This window comes from Colletotrichum phormii, assembly GCF_030913505.1.
Source record: "Colletotrichum phormii strain CBS 102054 chromosome Unknown BDP81scaffold_17, whole genome shotgun sequence".
Taxonomy (NCBI): Eukaryota; Fungi; Ascomycota; class Sordariomycetes; order Glomerellales; family Glomerellaceae; genus Colletotrichum; species Colletotrichum phormii.
In genome coordinates this window covers 52,747-80,646 of record NW_026851459.1, presented here as the reverse complement: position 1 = coordinate 80,646, position 27,900 = coordinate 52,747, and the positions used below count along the sequence as shown (strand labels likewise).

Genomic DNA, 27,900 nt, shown 5'->3' with positions numbered 1-27,900 from the left:
TCCAGACCTTTACCAACCCCAACGCCCATATCAATCATCGCCATGCGCAAGGCCTGGATAAGGAGGGTGCGACAGGGTATCTCGTCATTTCCAAAATCAATACATACAAAGAAAACAACACAAGTGGCGTCATACCGCTATCATTCGTACATCCCGACCGGAGTACTCAGTACACCAAGTCGAGTCTAGATATTCAAAGGCGAACAGCTGGTGAGGCCGCCCAGGTCCTTGAACTGCTCCCACACAGGCTGCACATCCATCTGCCCCAAGACTGGAGACTCATGAATCGGTACCGAAGACTTGCGAATCTGCAAGGGAAGAGGCTCCAGCTCATGGCGGTGAAAGTCCTCCTTCTGCTCCTTGATCAGCTCCTCGTAGTCGTGAGCGTAGCTACCAGCGCCGGCGCCGATAACACTATGGCGCCGGTTATTGACCGTCCATTCCGAGGACCTGGCACGGGGAGGCGTCCCCGCGAAGGAGAGCACGTTTCTCATGCGCCGACGTCCTCGCAGAGGGACGGGGCTCAGCATAGGCGACTCCTGGTTGGGCCAGTTCTTGGACGGCGCGTCGGGGGAGGTCGGCGGCGCCGTGGAGTCGACGGTCGCGTAACTGTGGCCGCCCATCGACGGAGCCTCGGAGGCGCCGCTAGACTCTGAAGAGGTCGAGAAGGAGCGCGGGGCGACCAACGTCCGGGGCGAGACCTCGGCGGGAGGACCCTCCCATTTCTTGACGGCGTTGGTGCCGTTGCCGTAGCCGTGGACCACAATCTCGCAGTAAGATGCCTTGCGGGGTGCCGGTGCGCACTGCTCTTCCAGCTTGCGGAAGATGCTGAGAGATCGCCGGAAGGGGTTGTTACGGGACAAGCTGCGGCTTCGTGAGCGGGCCGGGGCGGCGGCGGCTGGGACTCCGCATGATGACTGTCGACGGGAAGCTACTTCGCCACGGCGAGATCTGGCGGTGTAGTCGACGTCTGGTCGGATGTCAATAGTCGGCGACACAATGACAGTTGGTGTGCCGTGGCATCCCGTTGCCCAATCAGTGACGGATTGCAACCGCCTAGTATCGGCAGCCATATCTGTCTGCTTGCGCAGGAGGGTTTGCAGTTGACGTCCCTCCTTCCACGGTGGCAACTTCTCGGAAGAAACTGCGAGATGATAGTCCGCATCGACAGTATCGCGAACTTCTGGTGGAGGTTGCGTACAGCTAAGAAGCACTTGGTAGACTGCGTAAATCAGAATCCATCGCACCTTGCGGGCGTCGACGAGACTAATCTTCTCGGCCTTGTCGACGCGGATAAGGGGTGACACGGAGTCTTCTTCGAACTTCCGGTAGGCCCGGACAAATTCATTATCCAGGAATGCTGGGTCGCGCATGTTCATCGCCTTGATCATGGCACTGTGAGCCACCAGGCGCTGGTCCGGCTTCAGTTTGTCGCCTCGCGCGGTATTCGCCAACCACTGCAGCGAGATGCGACGGGATGCCTTGTCCCCAGCCGTCTCGGGCAGTAACGGCAGCGGATGCTTCAGAGACTTGAAGTTACACCGGTCATCGAACTCCTGGACACTCTGCACGGCGCAGATCCCGCCTTGCGCTAACAACGGGCTGCTCTCGATTGACGTGAACTCTTCATCTACGAGCAAGTCGTAGACGGCCTTGAAGTCCTTGCACATGGTGCTAAAGATCTCAGGATCGAATATGGTGCTGCTCCGAGTGTCAAACGATAGTGGCGGGTAGTAGCCGAACTTTGTCGTGTAAAATGATTGGATGAAGGACCGGAATCGGTCCAAGTGGGCACGTCCGCCTGCTGGGAGACCAAGATGTTTCTCAGAGAGCTCTTCCTCAAGAAAGTTCTTGAGCATGTCACCAGCCTGGCTGAGCCGTGAGTTCATCTCAGTCCGGGCCCTTCGAATCAGGGTCTTGGAAACTGAGCCAATGTGCTACGTTCTGTAAGTCAAACGTGCAGCCGTTGAAATTGAGCGAAACATACCTGGTATTCGGGGCTGTAGAAGAGCTCCTCGCTCATTCCAACGCAGTGGCTGAATGCGTCGACGTACAAGTCTCTCAATTGGAAGACTTCAGCCAAATGCAGCATAGCGAGTGCGTGTTGCGGCAGACCCTTGATGTCGTAGTAACCCTCCTCGTCTAGGTAAGAAGTAAGATCCGACACGTTGTCCTGTTCGTTGCCTCTGAACTCTGCCATGCTGTTGAGAAGGCCGATGAGCGCGGTGCCCAGATGCTCGCCCACCACTGAGCGGCGGAAGATCCATGCAAAAAAGTTTCTTGTTGCGAGATGGTAAGAAAACGCCTGTTCCTTGTCGGCCATTGGCGGTGCTGGAATGTAGAGCTCGATTCGCTCATTTGGGTTGAGAGCATTCCACCGATCCAAGTCATCATACTGGTCATGGAATGAACCTGGCGTCTCAGGCATGTCGCGAGCCATAAATCTCTTGACAAACGGGTGGCAGTTTGCTGAAAGCAAAGCACCGAATGGTACCTTGAATGCAGGTCCCCTGCGGGATTGCCCTTTACCGTACAAATGTACGAAGCAATTTCCGCCGCGGAACCATAATTCAGGGTCCTGAGACATCAACGTTAGCGAACAACCTCAAGTCAAGAGACATCGTGCCGGCAGATTTCTTCCACGATGATGGGTTGGATTGACTCACTCTTCTCAGATTATCCCAATAACTGCAAGACCTTGCCGCACCATCCCACCTCTTGACTTTTGAATTTTGAGGCATCCTTCCCTCAATAATAGGGTTTCCAAGCGTCTTAGGCGTCCAGCCTTGTGTTGATGTTGTCGACATTGTGCGAGTCGGTGGTAGAGACATTCGTTTTCGAGAATCTCGTCGGCCGTACATGGTGAGACGTCAAGCGCGAGACAAGTCGCGGGAATAGGGACGTTGATATGTGCGATCGTTGAATAGCTCCCGTGACGGGAAGCCTTACACCCCAGCTGGATGCGGCCAGAGAGATTCACCCAGATTGAGAGCAGTGGATGGCGCCGATGACTGCAGAGGAGGTGTTCCGGACCGCCAATAGTCCACAGGAACCCCTGTCAGATCTGCGGAGATCACTGAAGGGACTGCGGCAACTAGCGGGGGTACCCAGTACGCCCGTAGCAGTGAACAATGACTTCGGATCGTCACTTGTCCACGGCCTTGTCGAGCCTGGTCGAAAGCAGCCGGTCCAGATGGGCGAGAGAGCTCTGGTTGGATGGGGAAATGGACGCCGAAAACCTTACGAAACGTCTTCGGGTGGGCGTGTGGATGGCTTTATCTCACTTGTCCCGGATCAAGAACAACTTGACCCAGAATCCGGGACTGGGCGGGACACCGGCGTCCTGGCAAAGACCCGCCAGCTTGCCCACGGTCCGAGCTGCCTGTCGAAGAGTGTCGAGTGACGCGGCGGGAGACAGAGGGATAGCTCCAAGCCATGTTTTAGACCGGGCCGCCACTAGAGCAATGGATGAACCCCTCAGTCCGGATCCTACCCTGGTCTGCAGCTTCTTCGAGGTTGGCCAAGCGAATGTGCCTGTCATCCACAGCTCTGATGCGTTGGCAGTCTCTTCAGACTTCTCAGACTCCGTGCAGCAGCATACGCATACAGGAGTAATGAGTCTGTTCCTGTTCCTGAGGAACACTGCTGCAGCAGCATCCGTCAGCTCCAGGCTGTGCCACTGCAGGCTCCCCGTCCGTGAGCCGGCTTCTCGCAAACAAGGGCGGCGAGAGGAATCATTTTGCCTTTCAACGGCGACGTATGATGTCTGGAGGTCTCAAACAGTCTCTGCGTCTCCACAAACGCTGTTGTGACGGAACCCGAAATCGACGTTGAAGTGATCGGCAAGGCCAGTTGTGACTTGTTTTCTCAATGATATGAGCATTCTTGCGTATGCAGTCTCCTCTCCCTGGAACACTTTGGGAATGCTAGTGATAGGATGGTGATGCAAAGCGTCGATGCTGGCTCGCCTCTGCCCACCATCAGCCCAAAGTCCGGGGGCTTGTTGTGCTTGTCTTTGGGGATCGCCGTCCTCGATGCATACTTCGGCGTTGGCTTGCATCGACAAAGAAGTTCAATGATTGGTCAGAATCGCGTCCCGCTTGCTCGATTGAGCAATGTCTCATGAAAATTGGCGACTAACCCACCGGGAGCTGGGTTTCCCTTTGCTAATTGTCTTGGGACGATCGCAATCGGCTTTCTTTTGCTGAATCATCAGAGTCACACGGCGGCCATAATGTGAAGTCATCCCAATGTGATATAACGACCACGATCGCATCCGGGAGGTGTGGATAGAGGTTTGACCGTCTTCGTCCTGTTGAGAGGCAACATTGAATCTAGGTCTTGCAACCACGTAGGTAGACCTGCTGATAGACAGCCCTCGAGACCAAAGAGCGTCATCCCGCATGAGGATATTCGTCGCGGCGGGAAACTCCATGGCGTGAGTGTGAAGCTCGAAAGGTCGGCCGCCATGTAGTCTTCGTCGTCGCCAGATCAGTCCGCTTTCCGTAATTACTGTTTGTAGCACAGACAAGATAAACCTCTCGCCTCTCTCTCTCGGTGACTTGCGACCGATATTGTGCTACCTCGCCAGAAGGTCGCTAGTGATGGCCGGTGCTCGGGATCTACCAGGATAGACCAAGTTAGAGAACCATCGCCATGGAACGATGAGCGTGCGTTTGGCTTCCCTAGCTTCATGCCGTCGGCCGACAGAAAAGCTCTCTTTCCCGTCGTTGGGGCCAGCTTCAGGACTGTTGCTTGCCGCTCCCTCGAGTTCAGATAGATATTTTCCGAACCGAGATTTCCCTCATCGGTGTGCCTCGCTTAACAGATTCGACGAAAGCTGCGAGGCATTCGGGGCCCAAAACACTGGCGTTTACGCTGTGCAAGAAGGACATGGCTACTTACACACAGGCACAGTCAACGACACCTTGACGGGCCTCTGCCCTGCGTGGAACAGCGGCTCCAAGAGGAGATGCAGGGTATCTGCACGGCAGAAGCCGCGCTGGCCATATTCGTCCAAGTCCAGCCATCCCTCACGCGGGGCGACAGTCATCTTTCCAGAGATCGGCTCAGGGTCATGGGGCACAAAGGAGCTCCGGAGGCGGATCCCACCGCCTGGCAAGGGCTCCCGTCCAGCACCGGACCGGAGGCAAGACAGGCCCAGCCATGAGGACTCAGCCCTCGCTCGCTTCGGAAGGGCTTGCACGACCTAGACCCCGCGGCTGGCTTTTGGCGTCCTGTCGCACTCGAGGAGGTCTGGACCGCTATTAAATAGCGCAGCGCCGGGCCGCAACGAAAACGTCGAAGCTGAAGAAAGAAGACCCAGCCCGGTGGGACCACGGTGAACGGTAAAAGGAAACCGCAGACGAAATGGGGTCCACCAAGCGAGGCTGGCTGGCGGCATGGCGGCCGGCAGAGAGAAGCTTAAGACAAGTGCAAGTCATATAATCCAGATGCGGGAAGCCTCTCGAATCCCCCAACCGGAGACACCGAAGCCTATCGTTGAAGACATTAAGCCCGTGGCGAGGAGCGAGGTGACAGTTGTGACAGCGCCCTCAGGGCGTCCTTGGCGAGAAACCGGTTTGACAAGAACAGGCTCTCAGTCTCGCGTGGGTTTGACAAGTTCGAAGCATGTTGATCAATAACGTCCGTCCATAGAAAGAGTTTTCCGGTCAAGAAGGTAGGCGATTTTTCTCATGCAGTCGAGCGCATCAACAGGCGATGGATGGAAAGCTAACAGCCTTTGGAGGGACCAAGCTGATTTCCATGTAAGTCGCGAGTTTGGGGGACCGAAATGGAGGGTGGGATAGCTCGTCGCCGCTTACATAAGTATGCGTCAATGGTGAACTTGTGATGTCCTTATCGGTAACGATAACGAGAGGCTCACCTTCTTATCGGTCTTATCAGCCCGCCCTCCTGGGCTCTGGCCGCGCGGGATTTCGGTGAGGAGCATTGTCGCGTCCGGGAGACAGCTCCGTGCAGACTCTCAAACGCCCTTCCTCGAGCCTAACTGCGCGGCACAGTCGCCCTCCTCCTCGTGGCATACCACACCTTTCCAATCCGGAATCCACTCCGCATAGCACCATGTCGGAGCGAAAATGGCACCTCTGACCCCCTACACCTACATCCGCTGCCCCTGCTCCGAGACTCACCAGTCCAGCGAGGACGGGTCGTCAACGCCGGGAAGCCCAGAGGACGATGAGCGAACATTCGACCCGCGCGCCCCGCGCGCCAACTTCAGCCTTTACCCTCTGGAGCATCTGATGTACTGCGAAGACTGTCACCAGATCCGGTGCCCACGATGCGTCAATGAGGAGATTGTCACCTACTACTGCCCCAATTGCTTGTTTGAGGTTCCCAGCAGCAACCTTAAAAGCGAAGGCAACAGGTATGCACAAGGTTTGCGTCGGACGAGAGTTGCGGCGGTTGCTAACACCATCGCAGGTGCACACGAAGTTGCTTCCAATGTCCCGTCTGCGTTGGCCCCCTCGCTGTTACGGCCCTCGATACACCGCCCGAGAGCAACCTTCTTACGGCAGATGGAACAGCCCCTCCAGGCGCTTCCTACGTCCTGTCATGTTCATACTGCAACTGGAGTTCAACCGAGATCGGCATCAAATTCGACCGACCCAATGGCATTCACGGGCAGTTGGCCAAGTTACAGAACGGAGGCCAGCCCAAGCTGACTCCCAAGGAGCACAAGGAGAGGAAAAAGGAGAGCAATGGGGAATACCAATTGAATCCAGAGGACATGGATGCCGAACTACAGTTTGCGCAGCTCAAGTCCTTCTATCAGAACCAGATGGCCAGTTCGAACCCCTCAGCAGGTGGGCTATCATCACTGGGTGACCTAGGCCTCAACTCGCCTGGCTCCTTGTCACGCATCATGAGTCTGTATACCGGGAACAACTTTAGTAACAAACAGGCCCGTGGTAAGGTGCAGATCATGAGGGAGGCCGTCAGTCCTGACGAGGGCTTGAAGACAACCGATCTGGACGAGTCAAAAGAGATTGAGAAACTCAGGCACACGCATCCCGACGATACAACCACTCTAGCCCAGAACTGTCTACAGCAAGACCACGTACGCTTCCGAGACGAGCTCCGGCCCGTCCCCTATCTCCTGAGAACGAAGCGGTCCAAGAGATGCCCGCTCTGCAGACACATCATCAGCAAGCCGGAGGCAAAGATCTCCAACACGCGGTTCCGCATCCGCCTTGTGGCCGGCAGCTACATCCCCACAATCACCATCCGACCGCTGCAGTCGGAGGTCCAGAACCTCCCCTCGACCGCTCGGCCTCCGATACCCCAGGAACTGTGGCTTACGCCACTCAAGCCCGTGCAGTATCTCCTGACCTTCAAGAACCCCATCTTCGAGACGGTCAAGGTGTCGCTGGCCACCCCGTCGAGCACGCCTGGCCGGTTCGCCAGCACTGTGACGGTGCTGTGCCCGCAGTTCGAGATTGATGCCAACACGGATATGTGGGATGATGCCCTCAAGGACGACGGCGACAAGGAGCACAGGAGGGGCGAAGAGGGCGGGATGCAGCAGGCTGAGGTGGGCAAGATTTACGAGCGTGGCCGCAATTGGGTCAGTATTGTGTTGGAGGTTGTGCCGGCTTCATTGAGACCTGAACATCAGCAAGGCGGCGGTGGTGGCGACGGCGCTCTTCGCGAGGATGAGGATGTGTTGGAGATACCCATGTTTGTGCGTATCGAGTGGGAGACAGAGGCTCAAGGCGATGTCGGAACGGCGACAAGCAGGGAGAAGGAGGCGAGGGAAAAGAGGGAGCTGGCTTATTGGTGTGTCTTGGGAGTTGGACGAATCAACCAGGACTAGACCTCACGTCAAATGAAGAATGATACCCCCCAAATTTACACATCAAGCAATGGCTTCAAGCAAAGATCATAGGTCACACGATGTTGGGAACAATTATTTAAGAAGGAGCGGTCAAGTGTTTTGGTATATGCATTTTTTGGGCAGCCTGTAATTGAATCGCCCAAGCTATATCCCTTTAGACGCCAGACCCTTTTGACCAACCAGTCATTGTCATGCCTTCATTGCAGCAGACTAAATGCCAAACCCATCATTGACCATGATTCCTTGTTTATTTTCACCAAACACCCGCCCATGCACAAGACACTAGACAGATAATCTAGTACTCGGCGGAGCCGGACTGGGGGAACTCGAAGGTGACACCGCGGCCGGTAAGCTTGCGGTAGACCTCGGAGTAGGTGTCGAGGCGGTAGTCAACACCGCCGCGTTCCTTCTCGTCAAGGATAACCTTGAGGAGCTTGGAGCCGTCCTCCTTGGTGCGGAGGCGCTTGCCGACGATCTCGACGGGGTAGACGAGGTCGGTGAGGATGGCGTCGTGGACGGCGGTGAGAGTGCGGGAGCGGGGGCGCTTCTGGGTCTGGTTGTTGCGGGAGCGGGCGGAGCGCTTGGGGCGGGGCAAGATGCGGCGGGAAGCCAGGATCAAGACGTGGCGGTCGGAGAACTTCTTCTCGAGCTCACGGGTGAGGCTGTGGATGGTCTTAGTATCTTGGTGAAGGTGGGTTGAGAGAGGAAGAAAACTTACCGCTGCTGGACGCGGTGGAAGCCCTGCAGGGAAGGAACGGGGACAAAGATGGCAATAGCCTTCTTGCCGTGGCCGACCTCGATCTATAGGAAGATCACAAGTCAGCATGCGAGCTCCAGGACGATGCCTTGGACCGCTTCCCGTCCTGTTCCTGAGATTATCATTCTTTTCAGCGTTCAAATCTCCGCCGCCACGGTGAAGCTGAAGACACAGCCCATGAGCACCTCCCAAGACTTCAACGCGCGATTCCAACGCCAGCAATTTCTTTCCCTTTTGGTCCTCTTCAACCCTGATGTGTTTCAATCGAGAGAAAGGATTCGGGGATTCCATTGCTTCACATCGCGCTCGTCAATTGGGGGTGTTGCCCATGTTCGATGCTTCTTCATGCTTGGATTTCCGTGGCGGCTGGGAACAGGAATTTCGATTCCGGAGAATTCGCGGGGGGTCGGAAGTCTTCAGGACTTTTGGAATGTGTCGCTTCAGGTAGTTCTCACCTCGCGGGCAGAGACGATCTGCAGAGGGCGGAGGGCGACCTTGAGGTCGGCGGTGTTGCTCTCGAGGTCGTACAGAGCCTGGGCAATGTTGGTCTCCAGCTCGGAGGGGTTGGCCCGCGAGGGGCTGTTGGCAGCGATCTTGTTCAAGGCGGCGGACATCTTGACTGTTGTCGTTGGGTGATGGACGGTCGGGTTAGTTGATGCTCGAGCGGACGGGGTCAAGAAGGGGAGGAAAAGTTTCAAAGTCGATCGCGGCAGACACACACAAACAATTCGAGATGCGCCGCCAGAATTTCCGGTGGGTGGGTCCGGGAGTGATTGGGGTTTGAAAACCCTTGGGTGGTCTGTGCTTATCGGTATCTCTCTGCAGTTTTTCGAGAGCCTCTGAGTGGACCGACAAACCCACCATCGTATCCACCCTCCAGTATGCGCTTGTCTCCTTTTGGTCAATCGTCTTCGGTGAGGGTCTCGGTAAGGCCATGAGAATCGAGTTGGGTGATGTGTACAATAATAACTCAGCACGGCTTCCTGCAATGGAACTTCTCCATCTTAATGAGTATATAGTTACAATTTAGTATGTATCCTGAGCAACTCTCAACTTCTTCCGTAAGCCTCGAGCTATTTGGCGGTGGTGGTGAAGGAGAAGCCACCGGAGGATGTAAGAGGAAAGCGTCAAATAATTGAGATTCCCTCGTCGCTGGTTCTAAATTTAGAAAATGTAGTTGCTGTATGATATATGATACTGAATCTTCAATATATTCACTACAGAATTTAGGCTTTGCTCTAGCTAACGTTCCTAGTGATTTTTCTCGGGTAATTATGTGGTTGTTCTTTCAGATAAAGGGGTATTACGTCGGATTAAAGTATGGTTCCAGGTTCGCCGCACAGTAACTCTCCAAACAGGACCTAACGAGTGTGCATCTAACTCATAGTCGCACAATCTGAGTGTCTTTGATCATTTCAAGGACAATTAAGCATAGCCTCACATCATAGTCTGCACCCTCTCGTTCCTGTCTTGCCTATTCATCTCATTGCGGAAGACATTGCCCTCCGAAGATGAAGGCGGAGGCGGTCTCGGCGGCGGCGGCATCATCTCGACACCGCGATCAGGCGACGAGAACGCATTATCTCCAAGCCCGATCTTAACGTCAGCCGTCCTCTGGCCGCGGCTCTTGCCGACGCCGTAGCCCCCGCCACGGGACGAGAACATGCCCTTTCTGCGGCCGTACCACCATATGAACCAGGCGATGCCGCCGAGAGACAGCACGCCAAAGACGATGGGAAGAACGATACCAAATACGTTCGGTCCGCGTCGTCTCTGGTTATTGTTTTTGTCGTTTTGGGGCCGGTTGACGATGCTGACCTTAGCTCCCGGGTGACGGGCGGTGATGGAGCCGTTGGTCTGCGGGAGAGCGAGGAAGATTTGAACGGTGAGGGATTCGTTGGCGGCCATGTTGTAGCCTACTGCGGCCCAAGCGAAGTGACCCTGAGATGCGGGGAGCATTTGGGACGTGAAGCCGTGGCCTGGGTCGATGGCGTTGGTGACACCGTAGTCACCCTGGACTTGAACCATAGTGTTGGGCAAGGGGAAGAGGCTGGTGTCCCATGTTACTAGTTCCGCGTTAGTGGTGTCCATGAGCTAAGTGTTGTTCATGAAGATGATACTTACTCCAGTAGGTCTTGCCTCCATCAACCTTGCTGTCGGCCTTAGGGGAGCAGAAGGGCTGGTTAACGCCGTTGGCTCCCGCAGCCTGGTTGCATAGAAGGAAGGAACCGGCGCCATTGGCGTCTGCTGTGGGGAGAGTCGAGCTGCCAGTGAAAGCAGACGTGGTTTTGCCGTCGTTGACGGTCGGGGTGATTGTCTTGGCTGCGCCGTCGGCTTGGACCGTCACCCAAGGCCGAAGGGCATCATTGCTCTGCCGAGGAAGGATGGCGGCGTCAACTGCTTGTGACAGGGCCAAGATGGCGGCGGCCAGGCCGAGGCCTCTTGAGAAGTCCAAAGCAACCATGACTTTGTTCGTATACCAGAGAAAGGACTCGTTTACCAGAACGGAGCTGTATTACAAAATACCAACTGGTGGCATCTATGAAGGAAATGGAAATTCACTCGGGGAACCAGCTATGCCCAGGAAGTGGAAAAGAGGGATTGCCATAGTTATGTATCAGGAATTGGCACTGGACACTGGCATGCAAGAATGCGACGAATGCTTATCATGCGTGACTTACGCTCACGGGACGCCTTGTTTCCTCGTCTTGAAACGGTGATGAGTTTGCCTTCAACCTGAGCGATCTGCAATGCAACCAGGAAACTTCATTGCGACGGTCTTGCGAATAAGGAACAGCTTTTAATCTTCATTATCTTGTCACTGCAGGAAGTGAGCATCTTGTAGGGTCTAGATGTCTCGATAGTTGATCTTTGCCCGCCATAGATGCCGCCGTCTTTCATGACAGCTGGTTAGATCCTCCTAGGATGGAAGGATGTGCCTGTAGCTCTGTGAGGCTCTTGGTGGATGACAAGACGAACCACTGGTGGCGTCGGCCGAGAAAGGCAACAAGCTTACCGGCGCCGGCACACTGACAATGCAGGGTTTCCCCTTGGCTCCGGTTTCATGAGGAAAAGCAGTCTCGTTTCTCACTGGACTGAGTGATCAGACCGGGTGCGCAGAGTGGCTCTGCTGGCGTGACCCTTGGGTTTGTGTGGTTGCGTGCCGTCGTGATGGCACAAATTCCGGGGACCGTTGGGGCCTGAGCTGATCGGAGGGATCTGGGTGATGATGGGAGGAGTGGTTGGCACTGTGCCCATGGAGGTCTTGGCGCTGGCACGCGCTGGGTCCCCTTCCTTGCGCTCGTCCTTACGTCCGCGGCGACCCGTTGAGTTTTGAGATATGGGGGTGTATCATCTGCAAGGTTCGGCACTTTGATGGAATTTCTCTGGCGAGTCGAGTTGGTGCTTCAGATAGAACGGTTTGGCGACCAGACCAAGGAGGGCGGCGGCCGGTGCCCTATGGCGCCGGGTTTTCGGTATTTGTGGGGACACGCCGGGCATTCTTCGGGGGCCGTTGTGCCGGGTTTTCGGGATCGTGCCGCATTGATGCGCACATAGCCCTGGTCAGCTGGAAAACAGTTTGCATGTGTTTATTTCCCTGCCTTAACCGGAAAGATGATCCGGGATTGACACATGCGAATTGAATGTCAACCAATTGATCAAGGCCAGCCTAGGTAAGGAGAGTTGACCGTCTTGGCTGGATTAAAGGCCGGACAATATTCCGTCGGACGATATAAGCCAAGAGATCGAGAGTGGCAGTCGAAACTTAGCAGCCGAGATGTTTGAAACTTGAGTGGCCGTTGCTCTCTATGTCCCGGCAGGATCATCGCTGCTCTGCACCCCAATTGTATCCATACAGGCGTCAATTGGAAGACAATCAATCAGATCTAGCCGTCCGAGATCGATCATTCCCCTGTTCTTTTGCCTTTGACTGGGTATAATTAGAAGTCTAGATCAACCTTTGTTCATCCGTTTCGTCAAGATTACGATCGTATCTGCCGGCATTCACCTCTCTCCCCCCCAGCTCTTCTCCTTTTTGCACTGTACAGACTTCGAGTCATCCACCGTGGCTGAGGTCCCCATCCACGATGATCTTGACCCAAGTTGAAGTGCAATTAGCCTGCCCGTCGCCCCAACAACCCGCCCGGAGCGCCGGACTATCGAGAAGGAGGCCGCACCGTTCACGCACCGTCCCCGACACCGTCCTGAAGGCTGCGCAGTGACGTCTCTGTGGTTCCTTGTGGTTCCTCTCTTAGCGGCAGCGCGTGCAGCCGCCAGCGGTGCGCGATCGCCGGACCTTCCCAACAAATCTTCCGTGGGAAGAAGGAAAGGTGCGACATTTCCTTCATCTTGGGTTCCTTGGCTGCCATTGCTCCGATCTGACAACCACGCTCCCGCCAGCTGAAAGGTCCGCTTACCTGCAGCAAACACCGAGCTACATCCTCCACTAGGACTCCTCCATTAGCTTCGCACTCTCTCGATCTTTCCATAAATAAATCTCCTCTAATGTTTAAAGCGAACCCATTCCCGCGTTCCCTCCCTTCCCGCCTCTTCTTCTCCCCTGCGCAACCATCACGTCCTCTCCTCAGATTCACCAACACCACCTTGGGAGCTCAGCAACAACACCTAAACAGCCACCAGACATCTAACTTCTCCCACATCGCCTACAAACGCGCACCTTCATCATCGTCTACCCCTCCTTCATTCAGACCCGACCGCAAGATGGCTGAAAGCGACATTGAAAAGTACCTCAAGCAGACGCACGACCGCGTCTTCGAGAACAACCGCAAATGGGCCGAGGAGAAGAAGAAGCAGGACCCCAACTTCTTCGTCAGTCTGTCCCAGGGCCAGGCTCCCGAGTACCTATGGATCGGATGCAGCGATTCGCGCATCCCTGCCGAGCAGATCACCGGCCTCGAGCCCGGTGAAGCTTTCATCCACCGCAACATCGCCAACATGGTCAATAACATTGACCTCAACGTCATGAGCGTCATTAACTATGCCGTCCGCCACCTCAAGGTCAAGCACATCGTCGTCTGCGGCCACTACGGTTGCGGAGGTGTTAAGGCCGCCATGACACCCAAGGACCTCGGTCTGCTCAACCCCTGGCTGCGTAACATTCGCGACGTCTACCGCCTGCACGAGGCCGAGCTCGATGCTATCAAGGAGGAGGATGCTCGCTACGACCGACTCGTCGAGCTCAACGTACTCGAGCAGTGCCGCAACGTCATCAAGACGGCCGCCATTCAGCAGTCGTACGCCAAGAACAAGTTCCCCATCGTCCACGGCTGGGTCTTTGGTTTCAACGACGGTCTCCTCAAGGACCTGGAGATTGATCACGAGAAGATGCTCCACGACGTTCAGAAGCTCTACCACCTCCCCGGTGCCGACTTCTAAGTGCAACCGACCGACATGGGACGCTCGTTCGCTGTACGCTGTCCCAGTGCGGGGTTGACGGAGACGGGCGAGATGGGAAGAGGGGTGGACCGGAGCGTTTGCCCACGGGTGACTCACGGATGGAGTTCGGCTCTCGACGGCTGCCGTTTGTGTGCGCGCTGCATGCGCCCATCGCGAGATGGGGAAAATTTTCTTGTTGAGGGCGGCATCTTCCACACCCGCTGTAGATCCGGATGGGGTTGGTTGGCAATACTCTTAGGTTCTGACCGAGACATGCCACCCCACCACAACCGTTCATCCGGTTTAGCTTAGTGGGAACTTGGAGCTGTCAACGAGCCGGGGACCCCACTGCCGTGCATCTCCGAGGGAGGAAAGATTGAGAGGTGGTAGTAGAGGTTGTTTATCATACAGCTGTCACCGGCGGATTGTACCGGAGTTGAGGATTTGACTTTTTTTCAATGGGATGCGGGAGGTCTTGGGGACCGGAGCAGGCTTGGTGAAGACATGAAGTGCACATAGCCAAGAAGACTTGATTCTTGAAGCTGGCACCTTTTCGGAGTAGGACATATCAAGGGAAAGCACAAAAATAATATTTCATTACCCAGCACGCTCTCTACTGAGAATTTGCAAAAGAATGTCAACCTCTTGTACTGAGTAACATAGATCGATCATAGGGCATTGTCGCAGCTCTAATCCGGATGTTCAGTTAAATCTTAATCTAGGTCTACATCAGCGTAAGGCCCTGATCTCCTCGCGGCCTAGGCCAACTGCCAGTCGCCAGAGGATACAGCGCCACTGGAAGTGCCACGGCCCCGCAGAGCAATTGTACCGCCGTATTGGGCCGTAGCACCGGGCCGCTGCCGGGGCGCCGTTGAGCCTCGGGGGGGGATACGTGTGTTTCCAGCGGCGGGAAGGGTTCTGGCAACAGAACTGGCAACAGGCACAGCTTCTCAGAAAACCAGTTCTGAGCACGGAATCAGCCCTTTTGGCAACAACTATACCATCTCCGGCCTGTCTCAGCCACTGATTCAGAAAAGAACATTGCACAAGAAGAGGTTTGGCATCACGGAAAAGGGTTTTCCGTTGTTTTTATGCACCGATTACATCAGCACTGGCAACTGGCAATTGGCTTTGTACGCGAGGAGATCAGGGCCTAAAGAGGCGATGTAAACATCTAACGTGTAGCAAACTTCTAGAACGGTTCCCTTCAAATCTCGTTTCATACATCGTGGAGATGAATAACATTCCTATCAGATTCGCCGTCAGATAAAGCACTTTGAGCATGATTTCCAAGAGATGAAAGTGACTCACCACGAAACGTTCCACGTATGCCTCCCACCGAGACTCTGGCACATCTTCTTGCTCCCCGTATTATACGGTGCCACATCGGCGGACGCCCAACCGTCGCCGCCGTACTCGCTGGAGCTCCGCTTCATCAGCTTCGATGCAAGGGCCTTTGCGTATCCTCGCTGTCGGTATGGTGGCTGAGGGGGGATTGTTAGACCAAAAGACAAGGATACAGAGTATTCTCATTATCGGTATGATAGGATGTTGCGCAACTTACCTCGCAGTGGAGACTTGACAAAGAAGCATCAGTGCCTAAGCCGAAATTAGTGATGCTGTCCAGGAGCGATAGGAATATGTAAACAAATCGCGGCGGGAGCGAAAGATGCGAGACGGAATAATTCGAACGTATTGAACACTCACCGAGGAATGACCATGCGATAGGCGTTCCATCCTCCAGCTTGACAATCAAACTCGGCCAAGACAACAGTGTCTTTCTATCGAGACATTCAGTCATTCTCTCCATCTCAAAAGTCGAACTCCATTTCGAATTCGCCATGGAGAAAAATTTGACAAACTCACACTTGACGCGGAATATCCGTCCTCGATACTACAATCTCACAATCTCGCTCCGTAGCAGGACCCCACGTAGCTCCTTCGGGCAACGTCACACCATCCTCAAAATCGGGAATCTCATCGACGCGAAACAACCATTTCTCATACTCATAATCCTGACGGGGCGTCACGCGTACGCTGGCCCGGAGCATGGCGTCCCGGGTGGCTGTGGCCAGGGTCCCGACGAGGACTGCGCCGGGTAGGGTTCTGTTGTCTGGTTGTTCTTTGCTTACTTGTGTCACGGCGTCGAGGACTGCCGTGATTTGGGACTCGGCTGTCTTCTTATCTTCGTCCGTGAGAGATTTGTTGGGGGTGTCTTCGAGAGTTGAGTACATGAAGAGTTGGGTTTCTTTGGTGCTGCCGAAGTCGAGGTATGCTGCGCAGAAGTTGCGTTGCTGTTGGTCTGATGTTTCGCCGTCTTGGTATGAGGTGGTTGAAGGGAGTGGTGCGTCTGATGCTAGGATGATGCGGGCTGTTGGGCGCTTGCCGTCTTTGAAGCGGGTGAATTGGAGGCGGCGGAGGAGGACGAGGGAATTTGGGAGGTGAGATTCGAGGAGGGGAATGAGGCCTTCTGGCACGGAGGTGTGTGTCGTTGCCATTCTGACTATGCGGTGACTCGAGATCTTGTCTAGGTATGTGATATAATTGAGAGCGTGGTCCTCGATGTTTCGTCCTCAAGACTTGTGTATGACGAGATCGCGTGTTGCAGCAATGATGTGCGAGATATGCGAGATGCGAAAATCGGCTGATTAAATATCCGCTAGTCGCTGCACTGCATCAGTTAATGGCGCTGCAGCTCTTTGAGGCAGCTCTTGATTGAAATGACTCATATTTACGACTCAACTCGCCACACTGCCGGTAAACTGAACCCTCGGAAGATAATCTCATGATCCATGCAAATGCCTTCCTGTGCATGCAACATCACTCTGGTATTTGTAGATGGTTCGAATTAGTTGCTGTGGAGCAATTGACTGGGCTAGATTGATTGAGTTCATGTAAGATGCTGCCGAAAAAGGGCAATTAGTCACTCAAACTTCACTGACGGTATCATACAAGGGGGAGGTGTAAAGGAATATAGAGAATGTTTTCGGGCTTATGCGCTGCAGTTGAATAGAATAAGAACGAGAGGAAAAAAAATCCCCTCCGTTACCGTTGGGGACAAGTAGGGTGACACGTGGGTGATTAGTGAGTGGAATCTCACATTCAACCCTCGACCATAGCCGTGAAAGATTTTAGGACACTGAGGTAAGCTATGGTTGTTGTGTGTAATCTTCATAACCGACGATTGAATGCTGGTTGTGCGGATTGGTGAAGCTTCAAGCTTGCTCTTGTCCATATATGACAGCCTTCAGCTCATCCTCTTCACTCGAATTACAAGCTTACAGGTATTATCCATGCATCCCTTCTCATCGCGGTGCAATCGTGAGCTCACCTGCGTAGAAGATGATGCGGCAGATTATCTCAGTCAGGATGAAACTCACCGTGCCCAAATGAAATGTGATGAATCGATTGAGGAGGACTTTTCAAAACACCATGCAATGAAATGGAGACAGGAAAGAATAGTTGCTGAATCAAGTCATTGGCTCAAGAAGGGACCAGTGCATTTCGGCCTCGAATGATGCGCCCCACACAGGGACCGCTCAGTGAAAATCTCATCTGCATGTCTCCAACTCCTCATTGTTTGCCTATTGCAACAGTCTCATACTTTCTGCGAAGACAAACACTCGTTAACAGGAAAACATCAGAAAAAAATGGCCAGCTACGACCGCAACGTTGTTGTCAAGTGCCTCAAGAGGCACTACGAGCTCCTGGTCCGCATGGGCTACATGGACGTTTCGGCAGTCGAGCTCCCTCCCGCCGCCGGCTGGAGCGACGCGGAGCTCCGCGTGGATGCTCTCCGGGCCATGGGCCGCTCCGAGACCGTCATCGATCTCCTGCGGCATATCCCCTACGTTCATGAGAACGAGGAGTCGGACCCTGTTGAGGTGTACACCGAGACATTCCCGCTGCGGTACCTACGCAACGGGCGGTGGTTCGGCGGCGGCAGCAACGGTAGCGGTGAAGAGTTTGCGAATACACCGCTTTTGGACCTGGGGTTTGCGCCGTTTGATGGGCCCGTGCCGGTCGATATGGTCTCGTTGACGCATGCGGATGAGGGGACTTGGTGGTTGATTGATACGAACCAAGGTTAGCTACCTCGTGCTTTGTGTGAAGCTTTGCTTGCCGAGCTCAGGCATTCCGAGTGCTCTGACACTGACGCATAGGCTCTCACAGGGTGCATCTATCCTTACGGGACCGAGTTCGACAAGCGCGAGGAGGATGTTCCCGAGGACAAGCAGTGGCTTGTTGTGGATGCCGTTCCCATCCAGGCCTACTTTGACAAGATCTATGCCCAGGTCGGCAACTTGGATGTTGTGCCAGCACCCCGCTCTGGAACGTGGGAGGCGAGAGTAGTCGAGGAGTACACCGAGGAAGGCCAGGTGAGTTCATCAGCAACTGAAATCCCAGACTTGCGACTGATCAAGACATTTTCTCACTGCGTTCAGGAGATAAAACGGCTGTATGCTGAGCACGGATGGCCCAACGCTTTCCGCAGAGAAGAGTTCATTCAGGCCGTGGAGAGAACTCGGGCGACATTCATCGAGGCTGGGTTAGGACATGATGATGACGACGAGGATGATGAGATGACGGGCTAGATAGAACAGTGACTTTTGGGCCTGACCTTAGCTTGAAGACATGAAATAATTGGTTGGCCAATGATAGCAACCAATTGATGGTGATTCTAGCGCACGGCCATGGTGACGTGCTTCGTTCCGGGGCGTTGAATTCTGTCTCATCGATAGCCATACAAGATGTCTCTCAACCGAGAAGGATAATGGTGAAAGATATCGGATCGCGGAAGATAGAGTCGGATGACGGAAGTCTGGCAAGACCTCGTTATCATGTCCTAACTCCTATCTTTTCTCTCAACAGCACAGCCGGCTTCAACCCCACAAACCCAAGCCAGAGCTCCCCAACTGCTGTGTTGACTAGCATCTTGGACGGGGAGGTTGGGCCCATTGATCAAGGATAACGTTGCGGGGCCCCTCGGTGAATGTTTCGTTAGCTGATTTAGTCATTTACGATTCTTATCACATTAAAGCACTTTCAACTGGCTGCTCACACTGAATTCACTGAGAAAACCCCAGGGTCCCCGGACCCCAGATGTGAAGGCTGACGATATCGGAGCGACCCCGACTTGTTTTCCCCTCGCTGAATGACATCGATCTGCGCCATTCTAGCGTGCTCGTTGCCCCAGTCGCTCGGGATTTCTCCGCTATGCGGGCTCTGTGAGTGCCTGAGTCAAGGATTCTACTTCTGTCAAACTTCTCATCTTCACCGATCAATGCTTCTAATGGGTTAACGCTGTCTCCGTCGAGCGGCGAGAGGTTGCTTTCTGAGCGGGTCGCAGGGAAATTGTCTCCTTGATAGCAAGTAGAGGAGGGGCAAAACGACAACGAGGGCATTCGAAAATGCGTTTAAAGCTCAGCGATGACCGGCCCTGCCTCTCGGTGGTGGCGTGCTCTCTTTTTACCATCTTCTCTTGCAGTCAAGCGGCAGCAGTGTCCGGAGACGAGGGATCGAGCACGTCGCTAAACATGAAGTTCTCCACGTCCTTCAACACGCTCTTTGCGGCTTCGCAAGTCGCCATTGCGCCAGCTGCCGCCGCGTACAACCCGGTCGAACTCAAGGGCTACGGCAAGTTCACCGGCACGGTCGTCAACTCGACCTACAGCGGCCGCGCTCTCCCCGCCCCCGTCGATGCCTGGCTCGGCATCGACTACTCAACGCAGCCGGTCGGCGAGGGCCGCTTCAACCCCGTTACCTGGCCCGCGTCGTTCAACGGTACCAAGGCGGCCACAAAGTATGGCAAGACCTGCGTCCAGGACCCGACCTCGACCGATGTCAGCACCCAAGATGAGGCCTGCCTTAACTTCAACGTCTACCGTACGCGCGGTATCCCGCTCGACCAGAAGACGCCTGTGTTGGTCTGGATTCACGGCGGCGCGTTCTATGCGGGCAGCTACAAGAGCTTCGACGGCGCTGCGTTCGCCGCCTCATCAAAGGAGCCCATCACCGTCGTCAACTTCCATTACCGCATCAACTCGCTGGGTTTCCTGCCTTCGGCTCTCTTCGACGAGGAGGGTCTGCTGAACCTTGGTATGCGCGATCAGCACTTCTTCCTTCAGGTTGTGCAGAAGCACATTGCCGCATTCGGCGGCGACCCGGACTCCGTCACCATCGGCGGTCGCTCTGCTGGCGGCCACTCCGTTGGCATCCTCTACTTCCACAACTACAACGAGGATGAGGGCAAGCCTCTCTTCGCCAGGGCCATCCACCAGTCCGGTGCCGTTACCGCCCGCGCGTTCCCCAATGCCACATACCCGCTCTACATCAAGCAGTACGAGGAGTACATGAACTACCTCTCCTGCCCACTCGACGCCGACAACGCCGCGACCCTGGCCTGCCTCCGTGCCGCGGACGTTGATGCGATCCGCAACATCAGCACCAAGCTCTACAACGACTACGACCCGGCTCTGACTTGGCCATTCCAGCCCACGCAGGGCGGCCCTCTGCTGGAGAAGTTTGGGTCGCAGTCAGGCTACGACGGCACATTCTTCAAGGTCCCCGTCATCACGTCCAACGTCAACGACGAGGCCAAGTACTACATGGCCGGCGATAAGGAGACAAACCAGGAGTTCCTCGACTACCTCCACAACATCTCCCCTGCCCTCAACAGTACCGACCTGCAGATCCTCGAGGACCTCTACCCGGACCCCGCCACGCACCCTGACTCACCTTTTGCCAACTCTCCCAACAGCACGCAGTACAACCGCCTCTCGGCCGCATGGAGCGACTATGCGTATATCTGCGCTGGACAGGAGACGGCGTACCGCGCCTCGATTGCTGGCGTGCCGACGTGGAAGCTTCACTTCAACACGAACAACTCGTGGCCTGCGTGGAGGGGTATTCCGCATACCGCCGACACGAAGTACACCTGGGACGAGCCGGTTGTGCAGTACCCCGAGGTCAGCCACATTTACCATGGATACCTGTCCAGCTTCGTTCTGTCTGGCGACCCGAATACCTTCAGATATCCTGGTAGCCTCGAGTGGCCTCAGTACAAGCCTACAGGCTACGGGCTTGAGTCGGAGCCTGCGCTGCAGCTTATCGTCCAGCCTAACAACGGAACCAAGGTTGAGAAGGATGATATTCGGAGGGAGGCATGCCTTTACTGGAGAGATCCGGAGAGAGCTCCTCGTCTGAATAAGTAGATGTCTACGAAGTCAAAAGCAATCGATGCAAATACTGAATCCTCCATGTCACATGATTGAGCGTGGTGTAGTTTATGTAATGGAGTACCTGCCCGCATGCAAAGGGATGATCCCAAGGAATGTCAATTGTGTTTTCCAAATCAGTCCTGAAAGCACTACCCCGAGATTTTTGGTTTGATAGCTTTTCTTGCCAGCTGGGATATGCAGCCAGCTGGGCACATCTAGATGACAACAGCTACTGGTTGGCGCTGCTTTTGACCACAGAAGTCGAGGGTGATCACGACACACGAGCTTGGCAGGGAACAATAGCTAAAAGCAACGCTCGTTGCTTACGTGCATTGGACAGGCTATGTGTGACCTCCGTGATAGTCCATTGGCTCTCAATGAAAGGTTTCGAATTCCAAATGATTGGAGTGGACGGTTCCGATTTTTGCACTTTGTCTCGCGCGGAGTCACCTGCAGGAAGTCCAACAGCACATTTGTGCAGTCTGGCAAGCTTGCCAATACGTCAATATATACCCTCACAGTCACTTCCTCACCTAGATAATTGTTAGGAGCAGGACAAGGCAACCAACTGTGGCACAAAGCACAAGCTTCGATAATGATGACTCCGCATCATTTTCCCTTGTTCTGCATTATATAGCTACGCCATGACAGGGCTAACTGTTTAGGCCGTAACAGAATCACGCGGGCGGCGATATAGTAACTACGGAAAGACTAGATATAATATACGAGATTATTAGGTAGTTTAGGAGACCTCTAAAGAAGAGGCTAATGAGTAGTTCTAATTGATTTTGTACGATGTGGCTTGATTGACTTATATAAATGGCTGGAGGGTATTTAAAGGTGGGCCACTCGCTATGCATGTACGTTAAAGGAAGTTCGAGTTATCCCATATTGGAAACTTATTTTTAAGCCCTCGTTTTACTAGATATGGACCTTTAATACACCTCTGCTACGTCTGATAGAGCGGATAAGGGGCCAGGACATTCAAGATAGGATTGCCCAGGGAAAATCTGGTAAGTTGAAGTAGCTTATGCGCATATGGTTGACAGGCAGGCTATTGACGACACGTCTCAGAGGAAAGATTGGGATGCCCAAGAGCTCCCCTGAAGGAAAAAGCACACCTGAAGACGATGAAAAGTACTTGGCAGCTCTACTAGCAAGATTGTCCACCCGGCATTCTCCGACGGATAACAAGAAACCTGGCTTTACATCTAAGTCATCCTTGAATGAAGTCTCCGAAGCAGCATGTGCACTTCCTCTCGAGTCCCAAGCTTGTGGCATTTCCCCAACGCTTATGGACGCCGGGCAGGAACTCTACTTCTCAGGAATCACCGACGAAAGTGACAACAAGAGCTCATCAGTATCGGAAACTTCAAGCTCGGAAAAATCGTTCGCTCCTTCTTTGCCACCAGGCCATCAAATTAAATGGGCCAAGGAGCAATGCGTAAAGGACTGTCTCACGCGCTTTACAGAGTGGCAAACCTGCCCCAGAGACTCGAACAAGCGGCCCGCGACCGTTTCATCAGCGCAAGTGCAGCAGCCAAGTAAAAGATCGAAGCGATCTGAAAAGGAAAAATGTCAAGATGATGATGAGACAGAAGACGAGGAGAAAGGCTTAAGTCCCAGGCCGACGGGGGTCTCCACAGTGACACAGCCCGAGAAAAGCAAGAAGACTATATTTGCTTGTCCGTATTACAAGGAGAATCATTTGAAGCACCTTCAATGCCTCAGAATCGAGCTCAAGAGGATGAAAGACGTCAAACAGCATCTCAACCGGAAGCACAGACGACCGTCGTATTACTGTCCAACTTGCTGGATGATATTTGACCAGGAGACGGATCGAGACCTTCACGTTGCACAACGCGGCTGCCTTGGGCAAGAACAAGCTCGATATGAGGGTATCTCAGAGGAGCAAAGCAGGCAGCTCACTCGCAAGGCAGACAGACGACTATCGGAAGAACAGCAATGGTTCACTGTGTGGGATATTGTGTTTCCTGACATTCCACATCCGGACTCACCACATCTGGGTAATCAGATCGAGGAATCTATGGTGATGATTCATGACTTCTGGGGCGCCAGTGGAAGATCACTGGTATCTCGTGCTCTGAGGCAACGGGGACTGGTGTCAGATCTACCTCGGCTCGATGGGAATGGCGAGCTTGAGAGCTTGCTGGCTGAGACACTCGAGTCCGTGGTAGAGGAGCTGCTCGCGTCCTGCCGAACGCAGATCGCGGCTACTCTCTCTAGGACAAATCACCATTTCCAGGAGGCTTCGTTAGCGTCAGAACAGACGTCAAATTCGGATGCTAAGACTGGGATAGAGAGCAACGGTGCGAGTGAGAGGAGTCAAAGCACCATCGCTTTCGCGCCTGTCTCCGAAACAAGCAACAATACCCAAAAGAACTCCATGCCGCAGGAGTCACTGGATAAGCCTGTAGCGGCTTACACCCATTGCCTTGCCGAGGACCTCGAATCCAATACGACGTACAACTGGCCTACGGTGGTAGGTGAGATATCAGTATTTGGTGATCAGAGTTGGGACCTATTAGCCCATTTGGAGGAACACATTGGCGGTTAACTGCAAGGGTGAGCAGCATAACCCTGACACAGCATCAGCCTTTTGTCATCACGTTTGCCTTAAAGAGCCGGTGCCCAGTGCATGAGAATGTAGACCGTGATAGAAGACCACGCTGAATTGTATTGAGCTGAGAGGTATCTTATGTATAAAGGCACCGTGTGTTGACTTGTCCAGGTAGAAGAGCATGCGGGAGCTTTCGGCTCGTCCTAGACTGAGTTAATCTTGGATGAGGCATACAATGTTGAGGTCATTTCCGACTCAAAACGAGCTACACGTTGAATGGTCTTGTGAAGTAGGCAGTTCAAGGATACACTCATCACGAGCAGAAAACCGAGAAGTCAAGTTTAAGTACCTTGTGACGAGGGAATTGACCATATGAAATGCCACGTGGTAGACAACCAGAGCACACTGCACATGTGGTCCGTATAGCGTGGCATGCTTTATAGGCCAGATGCCAGTGCCGCTATGACCACCCATAAATTATTGAAGTCTGGTCGCTGGGCTGGTGTTGATTGACCAATTGAATTGCAGGCGAGGCACTGCGGACCGCCGATTGCTTGGAAGCATCATCGCACGTTAGGATTTCGTAATTCACACATAGAGACACCGAGCAATTCTCATTTCCTAATTGTGCAGATAGCCTCAATGCTCGCAGGTCGAGTTGGCAGGATGATAGGATCATGATACATGTATTGGTGGCTATCTTGAGAGGCTAATGGGGGACTGCTGTAATAATGGGCGGCGCGATGCTGGGAAGCGACATTTGAATGCTGCAGGCACGTGTTTGGGTTGGATGAAACGTGCAGTTGAGTGTCTCATCAGCTGCCCATCCCGCCTTCTCTCACCCTCCACTGTCTACCTTACTTACTCCTACTAAAAGCACTCATGTGGGATTCACACATCATCTTATTCCAGATGATTATTACCTCAAAACCTCCACGGTCCATGATTGAAAACGTCTCATCTGAAATGAATTGAGCTAGCTGCGGGTCTCCGAGACATCCCCGAGGTCGGAGGGGCTCTGGAGACGGAGCTGATGCCCCGCGGCTGTTTTTAGTGTTTGACTCATCGCTTTCAGGAGTGAGAAAACCAAGGGCTACTAATGAGATTTTCTGAGCGTGAAAGAGTCAACATCCCTTCAAGTTCGACCAAACGCCCCTTTTCAACCCAATCAACCAACCCATAAACCAGACATTCAACATGGCTCCCGCCTCTCACGACCACATCCTGACGCTCTCGTGCCCGGACAAGTCCGGCATTGTCCACGCCGTGACGGGGGTGTTTGCGGCCGAGAAGCTCAATATCCTGGACCTGCAGCAGTTCTCCGACCCCGTATCGGAAAAGTTTTTCATGCGCGTGCACTTTGGGCCGACCGAGTCCGAGTCGACGGAGCACCTCAAGGGCCCGTTCGACGCCCTCGCCGCCGATCTCCAGCTGGACTGGTACCGCATCCGGCCCGTCGCACGGAAGCTGCGCACCCTGATCATGGTCTCCAAGATCGGACACTGCCTCAACGACCTGCTATTCCGCGCAAAGTCGGGCCAGCTGCCCATTGACATTCCCCTCATCGTCTCCAACCACAACGAGTACCAGGGCCTGGCTGGCAACTATGGCATCGAATTCCACCATCTGCCCGTCAACAAGGACACCAAGGCTGAGCAGGAGGAAGCTATCCTGCGCCTGGTCAAGGAGAACGACATTGAGCTGATCGTTCTGGCCCGCTACATGCAGGTCCTTTCCCCCAAGCTGTGTGCAGCAATGTCCGGCAAGATCATCAACATCCACCACTCCTTCTTGCCGTCTTTCAAGGGCGCGAAGCCCTATCACCAGGCCTACGAGCGTGGTGTCAAGATCATTGGCGCAACGGCTCACTTTGTCACGGCCGATTTGGACGAGGGCCCGATCATTGAGCAGCGCATCGCCAGAGTTGACCACTGCATGAGCCCCAAAGACCTTGTCGAGGAGGGATCAAACATCGAGAGCCAGGTTCTGGCTGCCGCGGTCAAGTGGACTGCGGAGGGACGCGTTTTCCTCAACAAGACGAAGACGGTTGTTTTCAATTAGGTGTCAAAAAGACTTGGGCTTTTCAAAAGGGATTGATAAATAAAAGTTGGTCTGTTTCCCTGCACTCCTAGATGTCTACTTTATCTGTTTAACGTTATTTTGATCTCTCATCTTCGCCCCTGTTCTCTTCCTTCTTTGCCTTCTCTGCTTTCTCATGGGAAACCCAGTTGCCGTCAGGTAACTCAAAAACCATGTCGCTAAACCCAGGGATGCTGTTCATGGGCGAGTTGAAAGGCGACGGTAACTCTTGAGGCTGTTGCTCGCCCAATGCGGACTTCCGGTCATGGTGCTCTAGTTCTGAGATTGGCACCCCCTTTCCATCCATTTCAGCCTTGCCTCCAGTGAAGATATCTGCATCATGCAAACCACCACCGCTTCCCTTGTCGGTTCTGTGTTCTTCGTCGGAATTTCTCTTCCTCCGAGCCCGCCAACAGAAGAACCATATTATAGCCACCATCGCAACTCCCCCCGCGACGGCAATCCCCGCTATTGCACCTGTTCCTAGTCCGTCCGTGGAGGTGGAGTTGACACTGGTGGTCTCGGAAGGTGTGCCTGATGTCCCTCCAGCCCCTCCAGTCCCTCCAGCTCCTGCTTCAACTTCCGTCCAATGTCCCCGCCAGGTGTCAGCAAAAGTATTTCCAGACCGCGACGGCAAGTCCCAGGTGTCATCTGTGACGATGTGTCGTTCTGCCATTCCCGGCCCCGGTGCCTGTGCCATGTAGAATATCCCACGATCATAATTGAATCCGGTAAAGGCACCTTGAAGAAAAGCTCGGCCTAATGTATATCGGCTCAGTGATAACGAAGCATCGAGGTCCGATTCGGTCCACGGCTTGCAGGGCCAGTAAGAATCCACCTCACAGTTCACATAGTTCTCTCTTGAGGGCAAGCGGTCTATAGTAAGATTCAGTAATCTGAAAGGGATCTTGATGGTAACTTTTTTTGACTTTTCGTCCGAGAACACGAAAGCCATGTAGGCCGGAGAGTTGACAAACCGGGCTGTTCCAATCGGATCCGCCTGGAAATCCCACACGTACAGGCCGATGTCTGACACCCAGCGGACGGGCAGATGAGATGCAGCAGCCTCGCAAACCTCTGGGGGGAGATACAGATATGGGGTAGCTGCATTTGGATGTATCATGACCGACTCGGCAGGACCACTGAACCGCCTGACCATACTCCGGGCGGAGTTGGCAATGTTGGCACTTTTCCACACACTTCCAATAGTCGTGTTATATGGCGACCCTCCTGTTTCGAAATCGAGAAGAACATCGGCAAGGAATATTCGAGGAAGGGTCCAGTCCAGGAAAAACGTCGCTACGTCTCCTAAGATACGGTTTTCTTCATAACCTCCCATTATCAACGACGGTGGCTGACCCAATGCAACGCTACCCATATGCATGAACCACGAACCATTGCCGATGAAGTTTTCCGCTTTGAGTGCGTCAGTGACGCTGTAGACGCCACTACCAGAGGTGGAGTCGTATGGTGTACTATCGTCGCCTAAGGCAAGCGTTCCGATGCGTGCGGCCTCAGTCGAAAGATTAGAGTACGCCGTGGGTAACAAGTCGGGAACCCATATCTCGAAACTCATGTCGGCCCAAAAGTTACTAGTTGTGTTGCCCGTAAGTGAAAGGAGGTTCATGGTGTAGCGGTATACTTTGCTCAGAGCATTCTTTTCAAGTCCGAGAGGCCAGTCGTTCTTGAATGTTACGCTGCTGGAATTTGATACCACAGTGCTTCCAGTTGCGCTGCTGTTATAAGTCCCGCCGTCTTCCACGGAAATCATCATGCTGTCGGTTCCGCCTGTCGGCCAGAGAAAGTGGGAAATGCTTTCGACATCAGTAGACCCTGGCTCGCCGGATAGTCCTATCGCTGGCCATGGCCCATCTGGCCCAAATGAACGTGCATTGCTCCCGAATTCTGAGTCGGTCGACCAGTAAAGGCGGCGCGTTTGGCTCCTGACGCATGTTATCCACAACAGAATAACTACCGGAAAGGTTCCCACGCGCATCTTGATAGAGGA

General features: G+C 54.0%; 12 protein-coding genes across 12 annotated transcripts; 6 read left to right on the top strand and 6 right to left on the bottom strand.

Annotated features, from left to right (window-relative positions):
• Positions 1 to 185: 185 nt before the first annotated feature.
• On the bottom strand, positions 186 to 2,807 carry BDP81DRAFT_463248 (uncharacterized protein; the record flags this gene model as incomplete). The annotated part of the gene is made up of 3 exons (XM_060593995.1): positions 186 to 1,937; positions 1,988 to 2,578; positions 2,667 to 2,807. 3 exons carry the CDS (start codon positions 2,805 to 2,807, stop codon positions 186 to 188), a joined length of 2,484 nt encoding a protein of 827 aa, XP_060442108.1.
• A 350-nt stretch (positions 2,808 to 3,157) lies between these two features.
• BDP81DRAFT_473709 (uncharacterized protein) lies at positions 3,158 to 5,053 on the bottom strand (the record flags this gene model as incomplete). Its single annotated transcript, XM_060594663.1, has 5 exons — positions 3,158 to 3,766; positions 3,979 to 4,053; positions 4,142 to 4,512; positions 4,584 to 4,820; positions 4,906 to 5,053. 5 exons carry the CDS (start codon positions 5,051 to 5,053, stop codon positions 3,281 to 3,283), a joined length of 1,317 nt encoding a protein of 438 aa, XP_060442107.1. The 3' UTR covers positions 3,158 to 3,280.
• Positions 5,054 to 6,098: 1,045 nt separating this feature from the next.
• BDP81DRAFT_326347 (dynactin Arp1 p62 subunit RO2) lies at positions 6,099 to 7,837 on the top strand (the record flags this gene model as incomplete). Its single annotated transcript, XM_060585058.1, has 2 exons — positions 6,099 to 6,388; positions 6,445 to 7,837. 2 exons carry the CDS (start codon positions 6,099 to 6,101, stop codon positions 7,835 to 7,837), a joined length of 1,683 nt encoding a protein of 560 aa, XP_060442106.1.
• Positions 7,838 to 7,919: 82 nt separating this feature from the next.
• BDP81DRAFT_67026 (40S ribosomal protein S7) lies at positions 7,920 to 9,315 on the bottom strand. Its single transcript, XM_060596135.1, has 3 exons — positions 9,071 to 9,315; positions 8,577 to 8,659; positions 7,920 to 8,520 (listed from the first exon to the last, which is right to left on the bottom strand). Exons 1-3 carry the CDS (start codon positions 9,227 to 9,229, stop codon positions 8,154 to 8,156), a joined length of 609 nt encoding a protein of 202 aa, XP_060442105.1. The 5' UTR covers positions 9,230 to 9,315; the 3' UTR covers positions 7,920 to 8,153.
• A 681-nt stretch (positions 9,316 to 9,996) lies between these two features.
• Positions 9,997 to 11,079, bottom strand: BDP81DRAFT_396884 (uncharacterized protein; the record flags this gene model as incomplete). Its single annotated transcript, XM_060588249.1, has 3 exons — positions 9,997 to 10,011; positions 10,071 to 10,681; positions 10,740 to 11,079. 3 exons carry the CDS (start codon positions 11,077 to 11,079, stop codon positions 9,997 to 9,999), a joined length of 966 nt encoding a protein of 321 aa, XP_060442104.1.
• A 2,258-nt stretch (positions 11,080 to 13,337) lies between these two features.
• Positions 13,338 to 14,012, top strand: BDP81DRAFT_326426 (carbonic anhydrase; the record flags this gene model as incomplete). Its single annotated transcript, XM_060585064.1, has 1 exon — positions 13,338 to 14,012. The coding sequence occupies one exon, from the start codon at positions 13,338 to 13,340 to the stop codon at positions 14,010 to 14,012; it is 675 nt and encodes a 224-aa protein (XP_060442103.1).
• Positions 14,013 to 15,319: 1,307 nt separating this feature from the next.
• BDP81DRAFT_326243 (uncharacterized protein) lies at positions 15,320 to 16,510 on the bottom strand (the record flags this gene model as incomplete). Its single annotated transcript, XM_060585046.1, has 4 exons — positions 15,320 to 15,496; positions 15,577 to 15,611; positions 15,720 to 15,793; positions 15,879 to 16,510. The coding sequence occupies 4 exons, from the start codon at positions 16,508 to 16,510 to the stop codon at positions 15,320 to 15,322; spliced, it is 918 nt and encodes a 305-aa protein (XP_060442102.1).
• Positions 16,511 to 17,592: 1,082 nt separating this feature from the next.
• BDP81DRAFT_433873 (uncharacterized protein) lies at positions 17,593 to 18,979 on the top strand. Its single transcript, XM_060590903.1, has 3 exons — positions 17,593 to 18,098; positions 18,186 to 18,391; positions 18,458 to 18,979. Exons 1-3 carry the CDS (start codon positions 17,663 to 17,665, stop codon positions 18,605 to 18,607), a joined length of 792 nt encoding a protein of 263 aa, XP_060442101.1. The 5' UTR covers positions 17,593 to 17,662; the 3' UTR covers positions 18,608 to 18,979.
• A 570-nt stretch (positions 18,980 to 19,549) lies between these two features.
• BDP81DRAFT_396880 (para-nitrobenzyl esterase) lies at positions 19,550 to 21,226 on the top strand (the record flags this gene model as incomplete). Its single annotated transcript, XM_060588248.1, has 1 exon — positions 19,550 to 21,226. The coding sequence occupies one exon, from the start codon at positions 19,550 to 19,552 to the stop codon at positions 21,224 to 21,226; it is 1,677 nt and encodes a 558-aa protein (XP_060442100.1).
• An 864-nt stretch (positions 21,227 to 22,090) lies between these two features.
• BDP81DRAFT_494783 (uncharacterized protein) lies at positions 22,091 to 24,081 on the top strand (the record flags this gene model as incomplete). Its single annotated transcript, XM_060595391.1, has 3 exons — positions 22,091 to 22,096; positions 22,158 to 22,245; positions 22,282 to 24,081. The coding sequence occupies 3 exons, from the start codon at positions 22,091 to 22,093 to the stop codon at positions 23,808 to 23,810; spliced, it is 1,623 nt and encodes a 540-aa protein (XP_060442099.1). The 3' UTR covers positions 23,811 to 24,081.
• Positions 24,082 to 25,010: 929 nt separating this feature from the next.
• On the top strand, positions 25,011 to 25,874 carry BDP81DRAFT_326156 (formyltetrahydrofolate deformylase; the record flags this gene model as incomplete). Its single annotated transcript, XM_060585040.1, has 1 exon — positions 25,011 to 25,874. One exon carries the CDS (start codon positions 25,011 to 25,013, stop codon positions 25,872 to 25,874), a length of 864 nt encoding a protein of 287 aa, XP_060442098.1.
• A 94-nt stretch (positions 25,875 to 25,968) lies between these two features.
• On the bottom strand, positions 25,969 to 27,888 carry BDP81DRAFT_452103 (uncharacterized protein; the record flags this gene model as incomplete). Its single annotated transcript, XM_060592716.1, has 1 exon — positions 25,969 to 27,888. One exon carries the CDS (start codon positions 27,886 to 27,888, stop codon positions 25,969 to 25,971), a length of 1,920 nt encoding a protein of 639 aa, XP_060442097.1.
• Positions 27,889 to 27,900: the final 12 nt, after the last annotated feature.